This window comes from Salvelinus fontinalis, chromosome 16 (assembly GCF_029448725.1).
Source record: "Salvelinus fontinalis isolate EN_2023a chromosome 16, ASM2944872v1, whole genome shotgun sequence".
Classification (NCBI taxonomy): domain Eukaryota; kingdom Metazoa; phylum Chordata; class Actinopteri; order Salmoniformes; family Salmonidae; genus Salvelinus; species Salvelinus fontinalis.
The window spans coordinates 21,284,010-21,298,275 of NC_074680.1; the positions used below are offsets into that span (position 1 = coordinate 21,284,010).

At 49.6% G+C, this 14,266-nt stretch overlaps 1 protein-coding gene across 3 annotated transcripts in view; it reads left to right on the forward strand.

Moving 5' to 3' along the window:
- Positions 1-14,266, forward strand: part of LOC129812817 (actin-histidine N-methyltransferase-like) — a 74,774-nt gene that overhangs the window by 11,287 nt on the left and 49,221 nt on the right. For 2 of the 3 annotated variants that reach the window (XM_055864709.1, XM_055864711.1), the window contains exons 2-6: positions 4,860-4,990; positions 5,185-5,277; positions 8,611-8,759; positions 9,471-9,543; positions 9,712-9,968. In XM_055864709.1, coding sequence (XP_055720684.1) covers positions 4,888-4,990; positions 5,185-5,277; positions 8,611-8,759; positions 9,471-9,543; positions 9,712-9,968 — 675 coding nt within the window. In that variant the 5' untranslated portion in view covers positions 4,860-4,887. Of the gene's footprint in view, positions 1-4,719; positions 4,991-5,184; positions 5,278-8,610; positions 8,760-9,470; positions 9,544-9,711; positions 9,969-14,266 lie in introns of those variants that run through there. The other variant, XM_055864710.1, reaches the window with a different exon arrangement.

The window sequence follows — 14,266 nt, forward strand, 5'->3', positions numbered from 1 at the left end:
GCTGTCTGTCTCCTCCTCCCCACCTCCTGCTCCCTGACTTAGTGCTGTTTGTCTCTCATCCCCACCTCCTGCTTCCTGACTTAGTGCCTTCTGTCTCTCCTCCCCACCTCCTGCTTCCTGACTTAGTGCCTTCTGTCTCTCCTCCCCACCTCCTGCTTCCTGACTTAGTGCCTTCTGTCTCTCATCCCCACCTCCTGCTCCCTGACTTAGTGCTGTCTGTCTCTCCTCCCCACCTCCTGCTTCCTGACTTAGTGCCTTCTGTCACTCCTCCCCACCTCCTCCTCCCTGACTTAGTGCTGTTTGTCTCTCCTCCCCACCTCCTGCTCCCTGACTTAGTGCTGTCTGTCTCCTCCTCCCCACCTCCTGCTCCCTGACTTAGTGCTGTTTGTCTCTCATCCCCACCTCCTGCTCCCTGACTTAGTGCCTTCTATCACTCCTCCCCACCTCCTGCTCCCTGACTTAGTGCTGTCTGTCTCCTCCTCCCCACCTCCTGCTTCCTGACTTAGTGCCTTCTGTCTCTCCTCCCCACCTCCTGCTTCCTGACTTAGTGCCTTCTGTCTCTCCTCCCCACCTCCTGCTTCCTGACTTAGTGCCTTCTGTCTCTCCTCCCCACCTCCTGCTCCCTGACTTAGTGCTGTCTGTCTCCTCCTCCCCACCTCCTGCTCCCTGACTTAGTGCTGTTTGTCTCTCATCCCCACCTCCTGCTCCCTGACTTAGTGCCTTCTATCACTCCTCCCCACCTCCTGCTCCCTGACTTAGTGCTGTCTGTCTCCTCCTCCCCACCTCCTGCTTCCTGACTTAGTGCCTTCTGTCTCTCCTCCCCACCTCCTGCTTCCTGACTTAGTGCCTTCTGTCTCTCCTCCCCACCTCCTCCCTGACTTAGTCCCTTCTGTCTCTCCTCCCCACCTCCTGCTCCCTGACTTAGTGCCTTCTGTCTCTCCTCCCCACCTACTGCTCCCTGACTTAGTGCCTTCTGTCTCTCCTCCCCACCTCCTGCTCCCTGACTTAGTGCCTTCTGTCTCTCCTCCCCACCTCCTGCTCCCTGACTTAGTCCCTTCTGTCTCTCCTCCCCACCTACTGCTCCCTGACTTAGTGCTGTCTGTCTCTCCTCCCCACCTCCTGCTCCCTGACTTAGTGCCTTCTGTCTCTCCTCCCCACCTCCTCCTCCCTGACTTAGTGCCTTCTGTCACTCCTCCCCACCTCCTGCTCCCTGACTTAGTGCTGTCTTTCTCTCCTCCCCACCTCCTGCTCCCTGACTTAGTGCTGTCTGTCTCTCCTCCCCACCTCCTGCTCCCTGACTTAGTGCCTTCTGTTACTCCTCCCCACCTCCTGCTTCCTGACTTAGTGCTGTCTGTCTCTCCTCCCCACCTCCTGCTTCCTGACTTAGTGCCTTCTGTCACTCCTCCCCACCTCCTCCTCCCTGACTTAGTGCTGTTTGTCTCTCCTCCCCACCTCCTGCTCCCTGACTTAGTGCTGTCTGTCTCCTCCTCCCCACCTCCTGCTCCCTGACTTAGTGCTGTTTGTCTCTCATCCCCACCTCCTGCTCCCTGACTTAGTGCCTTCTATCACTCCTCCCCACCTCCTGCTCCCTGACTTAGTGCTGTCTGTCTCCTCCTCCCCACCTCCTGCTTCCTGACTTAGTGCCTTCTGTCTCTCCTCCCCACCTCCTGCTTCCTGACTTAGTGCCTTCTGTCTCTCCTCCCCACCTCCTGCTTCCTGACTTAGTGCCTTCTGTCTCTCCTCCCCACCTCCTGCTCCCTGACTTAGTGCTGTCTGTCTCCTCCTCCCCACCTCCTGCTCCCTGACTTAGTGCTGTTTGTCTCTCATCCCCACCTCCTGCTCCCTGACTTAGTGCCTTCTATCACTCCTCCCCACCTCCTGCTCCCTGACTTAGTGCTGTCTGTCTCCTCCTCCCCACCTCCTGCTTCCTGACTTAGTGCCTTCTGTCTCTCCTCCCCACCTCCTGCTTCCTGACTTAGTGCCTTCTGTCTCTCCTCCCCACCTCCTGCTCCCTGACTTAGTGCCTTCTGTCTCTCCTCCCCACCTGCTCCCTGACTTAGTGCCTTCTGTCACTCCTCCCCACCTCCTGCTCCCTGACTTAGTGCCTTCTGTCTCTCCTCCCCACCTCCTGCTCCCTGACTTAGTGCTGTCTGTCTCTCCTCCCCACCTACTGCTCCCTGACTTAGTGCCTTCTGTCTCTCCTCCCCACCTCCTGCTCCCTGACTTAGTGCTGTCTGTCACTCCTCCCCACCTCCTGCTCCCTGACTTAGTGCCTTCTGTCTCTCCTCCCCACCTCCTGCTCCCTTAGTGCTGTCTGTCTCTCCTCCCCACCTCCTCCTCCCTGACTTAGTGCCTTCTGTCTCTCCTCCTCAGCCCTGCTCTGACCAGCTGACTTAGTGTTGTCTGTTACTCCTCCTCAGCCCTGCTCTGACCAGCTGACTTAGTGTTGTCTGTCTCTCCTCCTCAGCCCTGCTCTGACCAGCTGACTTAGTGTTGTCTGTCTCTCTTCCTCAGCCCTGCTCTGACCAGCTGACTTAGTGTTGTCTGTCTCTCCTCCTCAGCCCTGCTCTGACCAGCTGACTTAGTGTTGTCTGTCTCTCCTCCTCAGCCCTGCTCTGACCAGCTGACTTAGTGCTGTCTGTCTGTCCTCCTCAGCCCTGCTCTGACCAGCTGACTTAGTGTTGTCTGTCTCTCCTCCTCAGCCCTGCTCTGACCAGCTGACTTAGTGCTGTCTGTCTGTCCTCCTCAGCCCTGCTCTGACCAGCTGACTTAGTGCTGTCTGTCTGTCCTCCTCAGCCCTGCTCTGACCAGCTGACTTAGTGCTGTCTGTCTCTCCTCCTCAGCCCTGCTCTGACCAGCTGACTTAGTGTTGTCTGTCTCTCCTCCTCAGCCCCTGCCCTCCTCTGACCAGCTGACTTAGTGTTGTCTGTCTCTCCTCCTCAGCCCTGCTCTGACCAGCTGACTTAGTGTTGTCTGTCTGTCCTCCTCAGCCCTGCTCTGACCAGCTGACTTAGTGTTGTCTGTCTCTCCTCCTCAGCCCTGCTCTGACCAGCTGACTTAGTGTTGTCTGTCTCTCCTCCTCAGCCCTGCTCTGACCAGCTGACTTAGTGTTGTCTGTCTCTCCTCCTCAGCCCCTGCCCTGCTCTGACCAGCTGACTTAGTGTTGTCTGTCTCTCCTCCTCAGCCCTGCTCTGACCAGCTGACTTAGTGTTGTCTGTCTCTCCTCCTCAGCCCCTGCCCTGCTCTGACCAGCTGACTTAGTGTTGTCTGTCTCTCCTCCTCAGCCCTGCTCTGACCAGCTGACTTAGTGTTGTCTGTCTCTCCTCCTCAGCCCTGCTCTGACCAGCTGGCTTAGTGTTGTCTGTCTCTCCTCCTCAGCCCTGCTCTGACCAGCTGACTTAGTGCTGTCTGTCTGTCCTCCTCAGCCCTGCTCTGACCAGCTGGCTTAGTGTTGTCTGTCTCTCCTCCTCAGCCCTGCTCTGACCAGCTGACTTAGTGCTGTCTGTCTGTCCTCCTCAGCCCTGCTCTGACCAGCTGACTTAGTGTTGTCTGTCTCTCCTCCTCAGCCCTGCTCTGACCAGCTGACTTAGTGCTGTCTGTCTGTCCTCCTCAGCCCTGCTCTGACCAGCTGACTTAGTGTTGTCTGTCTCTCCTCCTCAGCCCTGCTCTGACCAGCTGACTTAGTGCTGTCTGTCTGTCCTCATCAGCCCTACTCTGACCAGCTGACTTAGTGTTGTCTGTCTCTCCTCCTCAGCCCTGCTCTGACCAGCTGATTTAGTGTTGTCTGTCTCTCCTCCTCAGCCCTGCTCTGACCAGCTGACTTAGTGTTGTCTGTCTCTCCTCCTCAGCCCCTGCCCTGCTCTGACCAGCTGACTTAGTGTTGTCTGTCTCTCCTCCTCAGCCCTGCTCTGACCAGCTGACTTAGTGTTGTCTGTCTCTCCTCCTCAGCCCCTGCCCTGCTCTGACCAGCTGACTTAGTGTTGTCTGTCTCTCCTCCTCAGCCCTGCTCTGACCAGCTGACTTAGTGTTGTCTGTCTCTCCTCCTCAGCCCTGCTCTGACCAGCTGGCTTAGTGTTGTCTGTCTCTCCTCCTCAGCCCTGCTCTGACCAGCTGACTTAGTGCTGTCTGTCTGTCCTCCTCAGCCCTGCTCTGACCAGCTGGCTTAGTGTTGTCTGTCTCTCCTCCTCAGCCCTGCTCTGACCAGCTGACTTAGTGCTGTCTGTCTGTCCTCCTCAGCCCTGCTCTGACCAGCTGACTTAGTGTTGTCTGTCTCTCCTCCTCAGCCCTGCTCTGACCAGCTGACTTAGTGCTGTCTGTCTGTCCTCCTCAGCCCTGCTCTGACCAGCTGACTTAGTGTTGTCTGTCTCTCCTCCTCAGCCCTGCTCTGACCAGCTGACTTAGTGCTGTCTGTCTGTCCTCATCAGCCCTACTCTGACCAGCTGACTTAGTGTTGTCTGTCTCTCCTCCTCAGCCCTGCTCTGACCAGCTGACTTAGTGCTGTCTGTCTCTCCTCCTCAGCCCTGCTCTGACCAGCTGACTTAGTGTTGTCTGTCTCTCCTCCTCAGCCCTGCTCTGACCAGCTGACTTAGTGTTGTCTGTCTCTCCTCCTCAGCCCCTGCCCTCCTCTGACCAGCTGACTTAGTGTTGTCTGTCTCTCCTCCTCAGCCCTGCTCTGACCAGCTGACTTAGTGTTGTCTGTCTCTCCTCCTCAGCCCCTGCCCTCCTCTGACCAGCTGACTTAGTGTTGTCTGTCTCTCCTCCTCAGCCCTGCTCTGACCAGCTGACTTAGTGCTGTCTGTCTCTCCTCCCCAGCCCTGCTCTGACCAGCTGACTTAGTGCTGTCTGTCTCTCCTCCTCAGCCCCTGCCCTCCTCTGACCAGCTGCACCATGGGAAGGAAGAGTAGAGTGAAGACTCAGAAGTCGGGGACAGGCGCCACGGCCGTGGTCTCTCCCAAAGAGATGATGAACCTAATCTCAGATCTCCTACAGAGTATGTTCCAACGCTGCGTCCCAAATGGCAACCCATTTCCGCTATACAGTGTACTACTTTTGACTAGGGCCCATAAGAATAAAAAGCATGTTCCATTGAGAGTTCTTAGGCTTGATCTGTGTCTGGGAAACAGGCTTTATGTGATCCTTGTAGCTATGTAACTTATCGTGTGATATGTATGTCTATCCCATTAGAATGCAGCAGTGCTGCCCCTTCTCCAGGGAAAGAGTGGGAGGAGTATATCCAGATACGAGGACTGGTGGAGAAGATCAGGAAGAAACAGAAAGGTAGGCTTGATCACACACAAACCCTAATTCTAACCCTTACCCCTAACCCCTAAAATAGCCTCTCTTTTTTTTCTAAGTGAGGTCCTCACTTCTCTGAATTTTAGTTGGTTTACAGTTCTTGTGAGGACTTCTGTTACTCACAAGCAATGTTCCCTCTAAGCTGGCGCGCACCTCCTCCGGGACTGCAGTGCAGAAGAATTATCAGCCCGCACAAAGAAGCACGAGATTGAACTTCACTCAACTTTCTAGAGTTTTCCCCATTAGTTAACCTGTCTAGGATGAGGACCCACCCCCACTGAAAAGGCAGAGCCGCGAAATTCAAAAAAAATATTTTTTAAAAATATTTAACTTTCACACATTAAAGTCCAATACAGCTAATGAAAGACACAGATCTTGTGAATCCAGCCAACATGTCCGATTTTTAAAATGTTTTACAGGGAAGACACAATATGTAAAGATGTAAATCTATTACCTAAAAACACATTAGCATAATCCACCATCTTTTATTTGTCCACCAACACCAGTAGCTATCACCAATTCGGCTAAACTAAGATATTTATAGCCCCTAACCAAGAAAAAAACTCATCAGATGACAGTCTGATAACATATTTATGGTATGGGATAGGTTTTGTTAGAAAAATGTGCATATTTCAGGTAGATGGCATAGGTTACAATTGCACCCACCGTCACAAATGGACTAGAATAACTACATAGAGCAACGTGTTTACCTACTTACTAATCATCAAACATTTCGTAAAAATACACAGCATACACTAATCGAAAGACACAGATCCTGTGAATACAGACAATATTTCAGATTTTCTAAGTGTCTTACAGCGAAAACACAATAAATCGTTATATTAGCATAGCACATGTGCAAACATTACCCCAGCATTAATTCTAGCCAAAGTGAGCGATAACGTAAACATCGCCAAAATATATTATTTTTTCACTAACCTTCTCAGAATTCTTCAGATGACACCCCTGTAACATCACATTACAACATGCATATACAGTTTGTTCGAAAATGTGCATATTTAGCCACCAAAATCATGGTTAGACAATGGAAAAAGTAGCCCAGCTGGTGAGAAAATGTCCGTGCGCCATATTAGACAGTGATCTACTCGTATACATAAATACTCATAAACGTGACTAAAAAATATAGGGTGGACAGCGATTGATAGACAATTTAATTCTTAATACAATCGCGGAATTACATTTTTTAAATTATCCTTACTTTTCAATACAGTTTGCGCCAAGCGAAGCTACGTCAAAAAACATGGCGTCCTAAGCCACTAACATTTTTCGACAGAAACACGATTTATCATAATAAAAATGTCCTACTTCGAGCTGTTCTTCCATCAGTATCTTGGGCAAAGGATCCTTTCTTGGGTCTAATCGTCTTTTGGTGGAAAGCTGTCCTCTTGCCATGTGGAAATGCCAACTGCGTTCGGGATGAACTGGAAGCGTGCCCAGCGATTCACAGCGTTTCAGAAATAAATGTCCCAAAATCGCACTAAACGGATATAAATTGCTATAAAACGCTTTAAATTAACTACCTTATAATGTTTTTAACTCCTATAACGAGTAGAAACATGACCAGAGTAATATTACTCCCTCCACTAATGCTTGGAATAAGTGCGGGTCGATGTCCTCCAGGCGCATGACGCAGCAAGAAAAGAGTGACTAGCCTCAGGGTTTTTTAATTTGTAGTGCCTGTGAACGCGCAATCGACCCCATTCAAATCGTCATCACGTAAAGGCATCCAGGGGAAGACGTAAGCAGTGTCCGTATACTCATAGCAATAACTGTGGCCTTTTAACTGACTCCAGATCAGGGGCCAACATTTCTGAAATCTGACTCCATGTCAGGGAAATTGCTGTAGAATGGGTTCTGTTCCACTTAGAGACAAAATTTCAACTCCTATAGAAACTATAGACTGTTTTCTATCCAATAATAATAATAATATGCATATTGTACGATCAAGAATTTTGTGGGAAGCCGTTTCAAAAATTACACGATTAGCATAAATAGTGACAACAGCGCCCCCAGCCTCAACAGGTTAACACTATCAACATTTCCCTTTACTGTGGGAATTGTGATCGAATCAACACAATATTAGCCACTTTCAGTGCAATATACCGAAACAAAGCGAACTATGCAAGATATTTTGTTATAGGCAGAACGGATCAGAGTAGGATTCTATTGCATTGACACACACGACTCGGGCCTGTTCTCTACACAGACCGGTGCACCATAACCAATCAGAGCCTCAGTAGGCCTATATGCAAATAGACCATTGCCAAATGTGGATCTGTCCCATTTACTTTGAACTGGACTGTGTTTACAGCATGAGCGGTCGTCAGTAGATGTGCTTGTTTTGAGATCAAAGCGGAGGCTGCATGTAGCCATGTGTGCACATTCGTACATTTGTTCATATCCTTTGCTAGTTAGTGAGTTATTAGCCCAGTTATAGATAATTTGTAGTCAGCAATGGGGGAGTGATTGCTTCCTTCAAGTGCATAAAATGTGTGCATTTCTAGCCATCTTTGAAAAGAGAATCATGTAAATAGCTTTGTTTGTCTTGAAGGGACAGTGTTGTATTTTGGGACACGCTTGAATAAGCTAAGTAGCCAATAGGCAGAGGGTAGCATAATTTGTCTGATTCTCTGTAATAATGGTATGGGAATAGTATTCTATTTTATTTTGTAAAGTGGTTTCTTGAATTAAACAACACAACATTTTCAGTCACATCCTCGTCTGAAGGACAAGTGAATAAATAGGTTAATGTCAAGCCCTGTACGTTTTTTCCAAAAGTCTCATGGAATGTAGACCTACGTTGAACACGTAGAAGGATAGAACAGCTATTTCCAATGTAGGCTGAATGAAAGAACAGCTATTTTCCATGCTATGGGATGCATTTTCTCCATTGTTTTTGACGGTAGTCCACTCTGATAGGCCCTCATTATTATCAAATACCCACAGTAGCCTACTTGACTACTGCTAAACTGTAACTTAAAGCGGGTACAGCCTGTGTTCACAGTAAACGCATGCCGGAAATTGCACGTAATTTTCACAACATTAAAGTTTTTGGCTCGGCACACCTGAAATGTGCTCAGTGCCGAAAAATGTTTGAGGGAACATTGCTCACAAGTATAGTAAAACGTGTACACACACACACACACACACACACAGACACACACACAGACACACACACAGACACACACACAGACACACACACAGACACACACACAGACAGAGAGAGACACATACAGCTTGATTTGAGCCATGGTTTAAATATGAATAGTTGAATCATAAGTCTGTCTCTCTCAGGTATCTCTGTGATATTTGAGGGCAGCAGAGAGGAGTTCTTCCCGGAGCTGATGGCGTGGGCTCAGGAGAGTGGAGCTTCCTGTGAGGGGGTTGAGATCGCTAACTTCGCTGGCGAGGGCTTCGGCCTCAGGGCCACCAAGGACATCAAGGTGGGTTCATACAACTGGACGGACTTTGTTCCTGGCAGTAGTTGTCATGGTGACACATCACCTGGGTCGTTTTCATTAAAGGGACATTTCACCCTGGATCTGCCACTGCCACTGGCATATAGTCATTACTGTATTAACAACATTAGGTTTTTATCATAAACATCAGAATTTTCCACACCATAAGCTAGAACAAGCTTATTTTCATTTCACTGGTAGAATCAGGAAGTTGAGACTTTCTGTGTATTTGTCTGCTCATAGTAAACCCTGAGGTGAAATTTCCCTTTTAAACCACACCGTTACGAAACGTTTTAGCATCCGAAATGAGAGTTTCTCATTGGACAAGTTCAGGTAGTGCCTCCCTGTTTCGATTAGTTTTCTTCCCTATGGTGTTTAGTAAGTACGACACTGGTTCCACTGTGGATAGAAGGAAACAGAAAGAGAATGACAGTTCCAGTTGGTGTTCTTGTTATTAGTAACATTTGAAAATGGCTGCCACTTACAGCTGAACGAACAAGCAGAGCTGTTCTAATGATGCCCAGGTGCTCTGTGTCTTGGTGTAAGTTTAATCAGTGATGTAACACTGTCGGAAGAGTTTAAAAGCACAATGAACACTTACATTCCATTAAGCCTGTGGTAGACTAAAATCACCGGGCCAAACTTTTCTCCCATATGATGTCAGTGTCCATTTTGACGTAACATTTGTGTTCTCAGGCAGAGGAGCTGTTTTTGTGGATCCCCAGGACGATGCTGATGACTGTGGAATCAGCCAAGAACTCTGTCCTGGGTAAGTGGAAATGTTAGGCCAATGTACTGTGATGCCATCCTACCCTTCATTGACTATAAGGCTTTTGTCCTCTGACATTTGAACCCCTCCTCCTGCTGTGTCCTCCCCTACACACACACACACACACACACTCTCTATTCTTTATTTAACCGTCCCTCTCCCCCCCAGGTCCCCTGTACAGCCAGGACCGTATTCTCCAAGCCATGGGTAACGTGACCCTGGCCCTCCACCTGCTGTGTGAGCGGGCTGACCCCTCCTCCCCCTGGCTGCCCTACATCAAGACCCTCCCTGGGGACTACGACACCCCTCTCTATTACGAGGAAGAAGAGGTACACCACCTGCTGTTCACTCAGGCCATCCAGGACGTCCTCAGCCAGTACAAGAACACTGCACGGCAGTACGCATACTTCTACAAGGTCATCCAGGTGAGTGGCAGAGAGGTACTCAGTCACACACTGGATTTCTGAAGAAACAGTCATGTTCTATCTGTTTCTGCTATTCACTACTTCTACAAAGTCATCCAGGTGAGTGGGACTGCTCTGTCCCTACAAAGTCATCCAGGTGAGTGGGACTGCTCTGTCCCTACAAAGTCATCCAGGTGAGTGGGACTGCTCTGTCCCTACAAAGTCATCCAGGTGAGTGGGACTGCTCTGTCCCTACAAAGTCATCCAGGTGAGTGGGACTGCTCTGTCCCTACAAAGTCATCCAGGTGAGTGGGACTGCTCTGTCCCTACAAAGTCATCCAGGTGAGTGGGACTGCTCTGTCCCTACAAAGTCATCCAGGTGAGTGGGAGTGCTCTGTCTCTACAAAGTCATCCAGGTGAGTGGGAGTGCTCTGTCTCTACAAAGTCATCCAGGTGAGTGGGACTGCTCTGTCCCTACAAAGTCATCCAGGTGAGTGGGACTGCTCTGTCTCTACAAAGTCATCCAGGTGAGTGGGACTGCTCTGTCTCTACAAAGTCATCCAGGTGAGTGGGAGTGCTCTGTCTCTACAAAGTCATCCAGGTGAGTGGGACTGCTCTGTCTCTACAAAGTCATCCAGGTGAGTGGGACTGCTCTGTCCCTACAAAGTCATCCAGGTGAGTGGGACTGCTCTGTCTCTACAAAGTCATCCAGGTGAGTGGGACTGCTCTGTCTCTACAAAGTCATCCAGGTGAGTGGGACTGCTCTGTCCCTACAAAGTCATCCAGGTGAGTGGGACTGCTCTGTCCCTACAAAGTCATCCAGGTGAGTGGGACTGCTCTGTCCCTACAAAGTCATCCAGGTGAGTGGGACTGCTCTGTCCCTACAAAGTCATCCAGGTGAGTGGGACTGCTCTGTCCCTACAAAGTCATCCAGGTGAGTGGGACTGCTCTGTCCCTACAAAGTCATCCAGGTGAGTGGGAGTGCTCTGTCTCTACAAAGTCATCCAGGTGAGTGGGAGTGCTCTGTCTCTACAAAGTCATCCAGGTGAGTGGGAGTGCTCTGTCTCTACAAAGTCATCCAGGTGAGTGGGACTGCTCTATCTCTACAAAGTCATCCAGGTGAGTGGGACTGCTCTGTCTCTACAAAGTCATCCAGGTGAGTGGGAGTGCTCTGTCTCTACAAAGTCATCCAGGTGAGTGGGGGTGCTCTGTCTCTACAAAGTCATCCAGGTGAGTGGGACTGCTCTATCTCTACAAAGTCATCCAGGTGAGTGGGAGTGCTCTGTCTCTACAAAGTCATCCAGGTGAGTGGGAGTGCTCTGTCTCTACAAAGTCATCCAGGTGAGTGGGGGTGCTCTGTCTCTACAAAGTCATCCAGGTGAGTGGGACTGCTCTGTCCCTACAAAGTCATCCAGGTGAGTGGGACTGCTCTGTCTCTACAAAGTCATCCAGGTGAGTGGGAGTGCTCTGTCTCTACAAAGTCATCCAGGTGAGTGGGACTGCTCTGTCCCTACAAAGTCATCCAGGTGAGTGGGAGTGCTCTGTCTCTACAAAGTCATCCAGGTGAGTGGGGGTGCTCTGTCTCTACAAAGTCATCCAGGTGAGTGGGACTGCTCTGTCTCTACAAAGTCATCCAGGTGAGTGGGACTGCTCTGTCCCTACAAAGTCATCCAGGTGAGTGGGACTGCTCTGTCCCTACAAAGTCATCCAGGTGAGTGGGACTGCTCTGTCCCTACAAAGTCATCCAGGTGAGTGGGACTGCTCTGTCTCTACAAAGTCATCCAGGTGAGTGGGGGTGCTCTGTCTCTACAAAGTCATCCAGGTGAGTGGGACTGCTCTATCTCTACAAAGTCATCCAGGTGAGTGGGAGTGCTCTGTCTCTACAAAGTCATCCAGGTGAGTGGGAGTGCTCTGTCTCTACAAAGTCATCCAGGTGAGTGGGACTGCTCTGTCTCTACAAAGTCATCCAGGTGAGTGGGAGTGCTCTGTCTCTACAAAGTCATCCAGGTGAGTGGGACTGCTCTGTCCCTACAAAGTCATCCAGGTGAGTGGGACTGCTCTGTCCCTACAAAGTCATCCAGGTGAGTGGGACTGCTCTGTCTCTACAAAGTCATCCAGGTGAGTGGGACTGCTCTGTCTCTACAAAGTCATCCAGGTGAGTGGGACTGCTCTGTCCCTACAAAGTCATCCAGGTGAGTGGGACTGCTCTGTCCCTACAAAGTCATCCAGGTGAGTGGGACTGCTCTGTCCCTACAAAGTCATCCAGGTGAGTGGGAGTGCTCTGTCCCTACAAAGTCATCCAGGTGAGTGGGACTGCTCTGTCTCTACAAAGTCATCCAGGTGAGTGGGAGTGCTCTGTCTCTACAAAGTCATCCAGGTGAGTGGGGGTGCTCTGTCTCTACAAAGTCATCCAGGTGAGTGGGACTGCTCTGTCTCTACAAAGTCATCCAGGTGAGTGGGAGTGCTCTGTCTCTACAAAGTCATCCAGGTGAGTGGGAGTGCTCTGTCTCTACAAAGTCATCCAGGTGAGTGGGAGTGCTCTGTCTCTACAAAGTCATCCAGGTGAGTGGGAGTGCTCTGTCTCTACAAAGTCATCCAGGTGAGTGGGAGTGCTCTGTCTCTACAAAGTCATCCAGGTGAGTGGGACTGCTCTGTCTCTACAAAGTCATCCAGGTGAGTGGGACTGCTCTGTCTCTACAAAGTCATCCAGGTGAGTGGGACTGCTCTGTCTCTACAAAGTCATCCAGGTGAGTGGGGGTGCTCTGTCTCTACAAAGTCATCCAGGTGAGTGGGAGTGCTCTGTCTCTACAGTCATCCAGGTGAGTGGGAGTGCTCTGTCCCTACAAAGTCATCCAGGTGAGTGGGACTGCTCTGTCTCTACAGTCATCCAGGTGAGTGGGAGTGCTCTGTCCCTACAAAGTCATCCAGGTGAGTGGGAGTGCTCTGTCTCTACAAAGTCATCCAGGTGAGTGGGAGTGCTCTGTCTCTACAAAGTCATCCAGGTGAGTGGGGGTGCTCTGTCTCTACAAAGTCATCCAGGTGAGTGGGGGTGCTCTGTCTCTACAAAGTCATCCAGGTGAGTGGGGGTGCTCTGTCTCTACAAAGTCATCCAGGTGAGTGGGGGTGCTCTGTCCCTACAAAGTCATCCAGGTGAGTGGGGGTGCTCTGTCCCTACAAAGTCATTTGGTATTTTATAGTAATAGCTGCGTTTCATTGCATCTACAACCAAATGTTCATTCAACACTACCCTGAACAGATTGCGAAACCTTTTGAGCAGGAAGGACGCGATACTGTCTGTCTGCACAGGTTTTGCACAATATGAGGTGCAGACTTTGCAAAAATTCTGAAACATGTTTGTCACGTGTATGTGAAACAGACAATCCTCTGTGTGCGTGTGTGTGTTTTCCATAGATAGACAGGAGTATAGATGTGTGTGTGTGTGTGTGTTTTCCATGGATAGACAGGAGCATAGCTGTGTGTGTGTTTTCCATGGATAGACAGGAGCATAGATGTGTGTGTGTGTGTGTGTGTTTTCCATGGATAGACAGGAGCATAGATGTGTGTGTGTGTTTTCCATGGATAGACAGGAGCATAGATGTGTGTGTGTGTTTTCCATGGATAGACAGGAGCATAGATGTGTGTGTGTGTTTTCCATGGATAGATAGGAGTATAGACGTGTGTTTTCCATGGATAGACAGGAGTATAGACGTGTGTTTTCCATGGATAGACAGGAGCATAGATTTGTGTGTGTTTTCCATGGATGGACAGGAGCATAGATGTGTGTGTGTGTGTTTTCCATGGATAGACAGGAGCATAGATGTGTGTTTTCCATGGATAGACAGGAGTATAGATGTGTGTTTTCCATGGATAGACAGGAGTATAGATGTGTGTTTTCCATGGATAGGCCAGGAGTATAGATTTGTGTTTTCCATGGTTAGACAGGAGCATAGATGTGTGTGTGTGGTTTTTTTTTCCTTAAGTAGTCCGAGGAGGTTTTCCATGGGCAGACTGAGGAGTAGAGGTGATTTCATTATTTCTGTGATGTGTTTTTGTACCAGATAGTATTCATTGTCCCCCATGACGATGAAACTGGGAAGGGGAATGTGGATCTGTCTCGGTCCGTCCGTTCGTATGCTAATCACACTAGATATCTGACAGCACTGGCCCCATTTTGACGACACTTGGGTCAATGATGTGTCTTGCCATAGAGAGCCGGTATTTACAAAATGACACTAATTGGCCCGTTTCAGAGCCCAGTTCTTAGGGACGGTATGGTCAAACCCTCAGTTCTAAAGCCTGGTATGGTAAGTTGATTTATC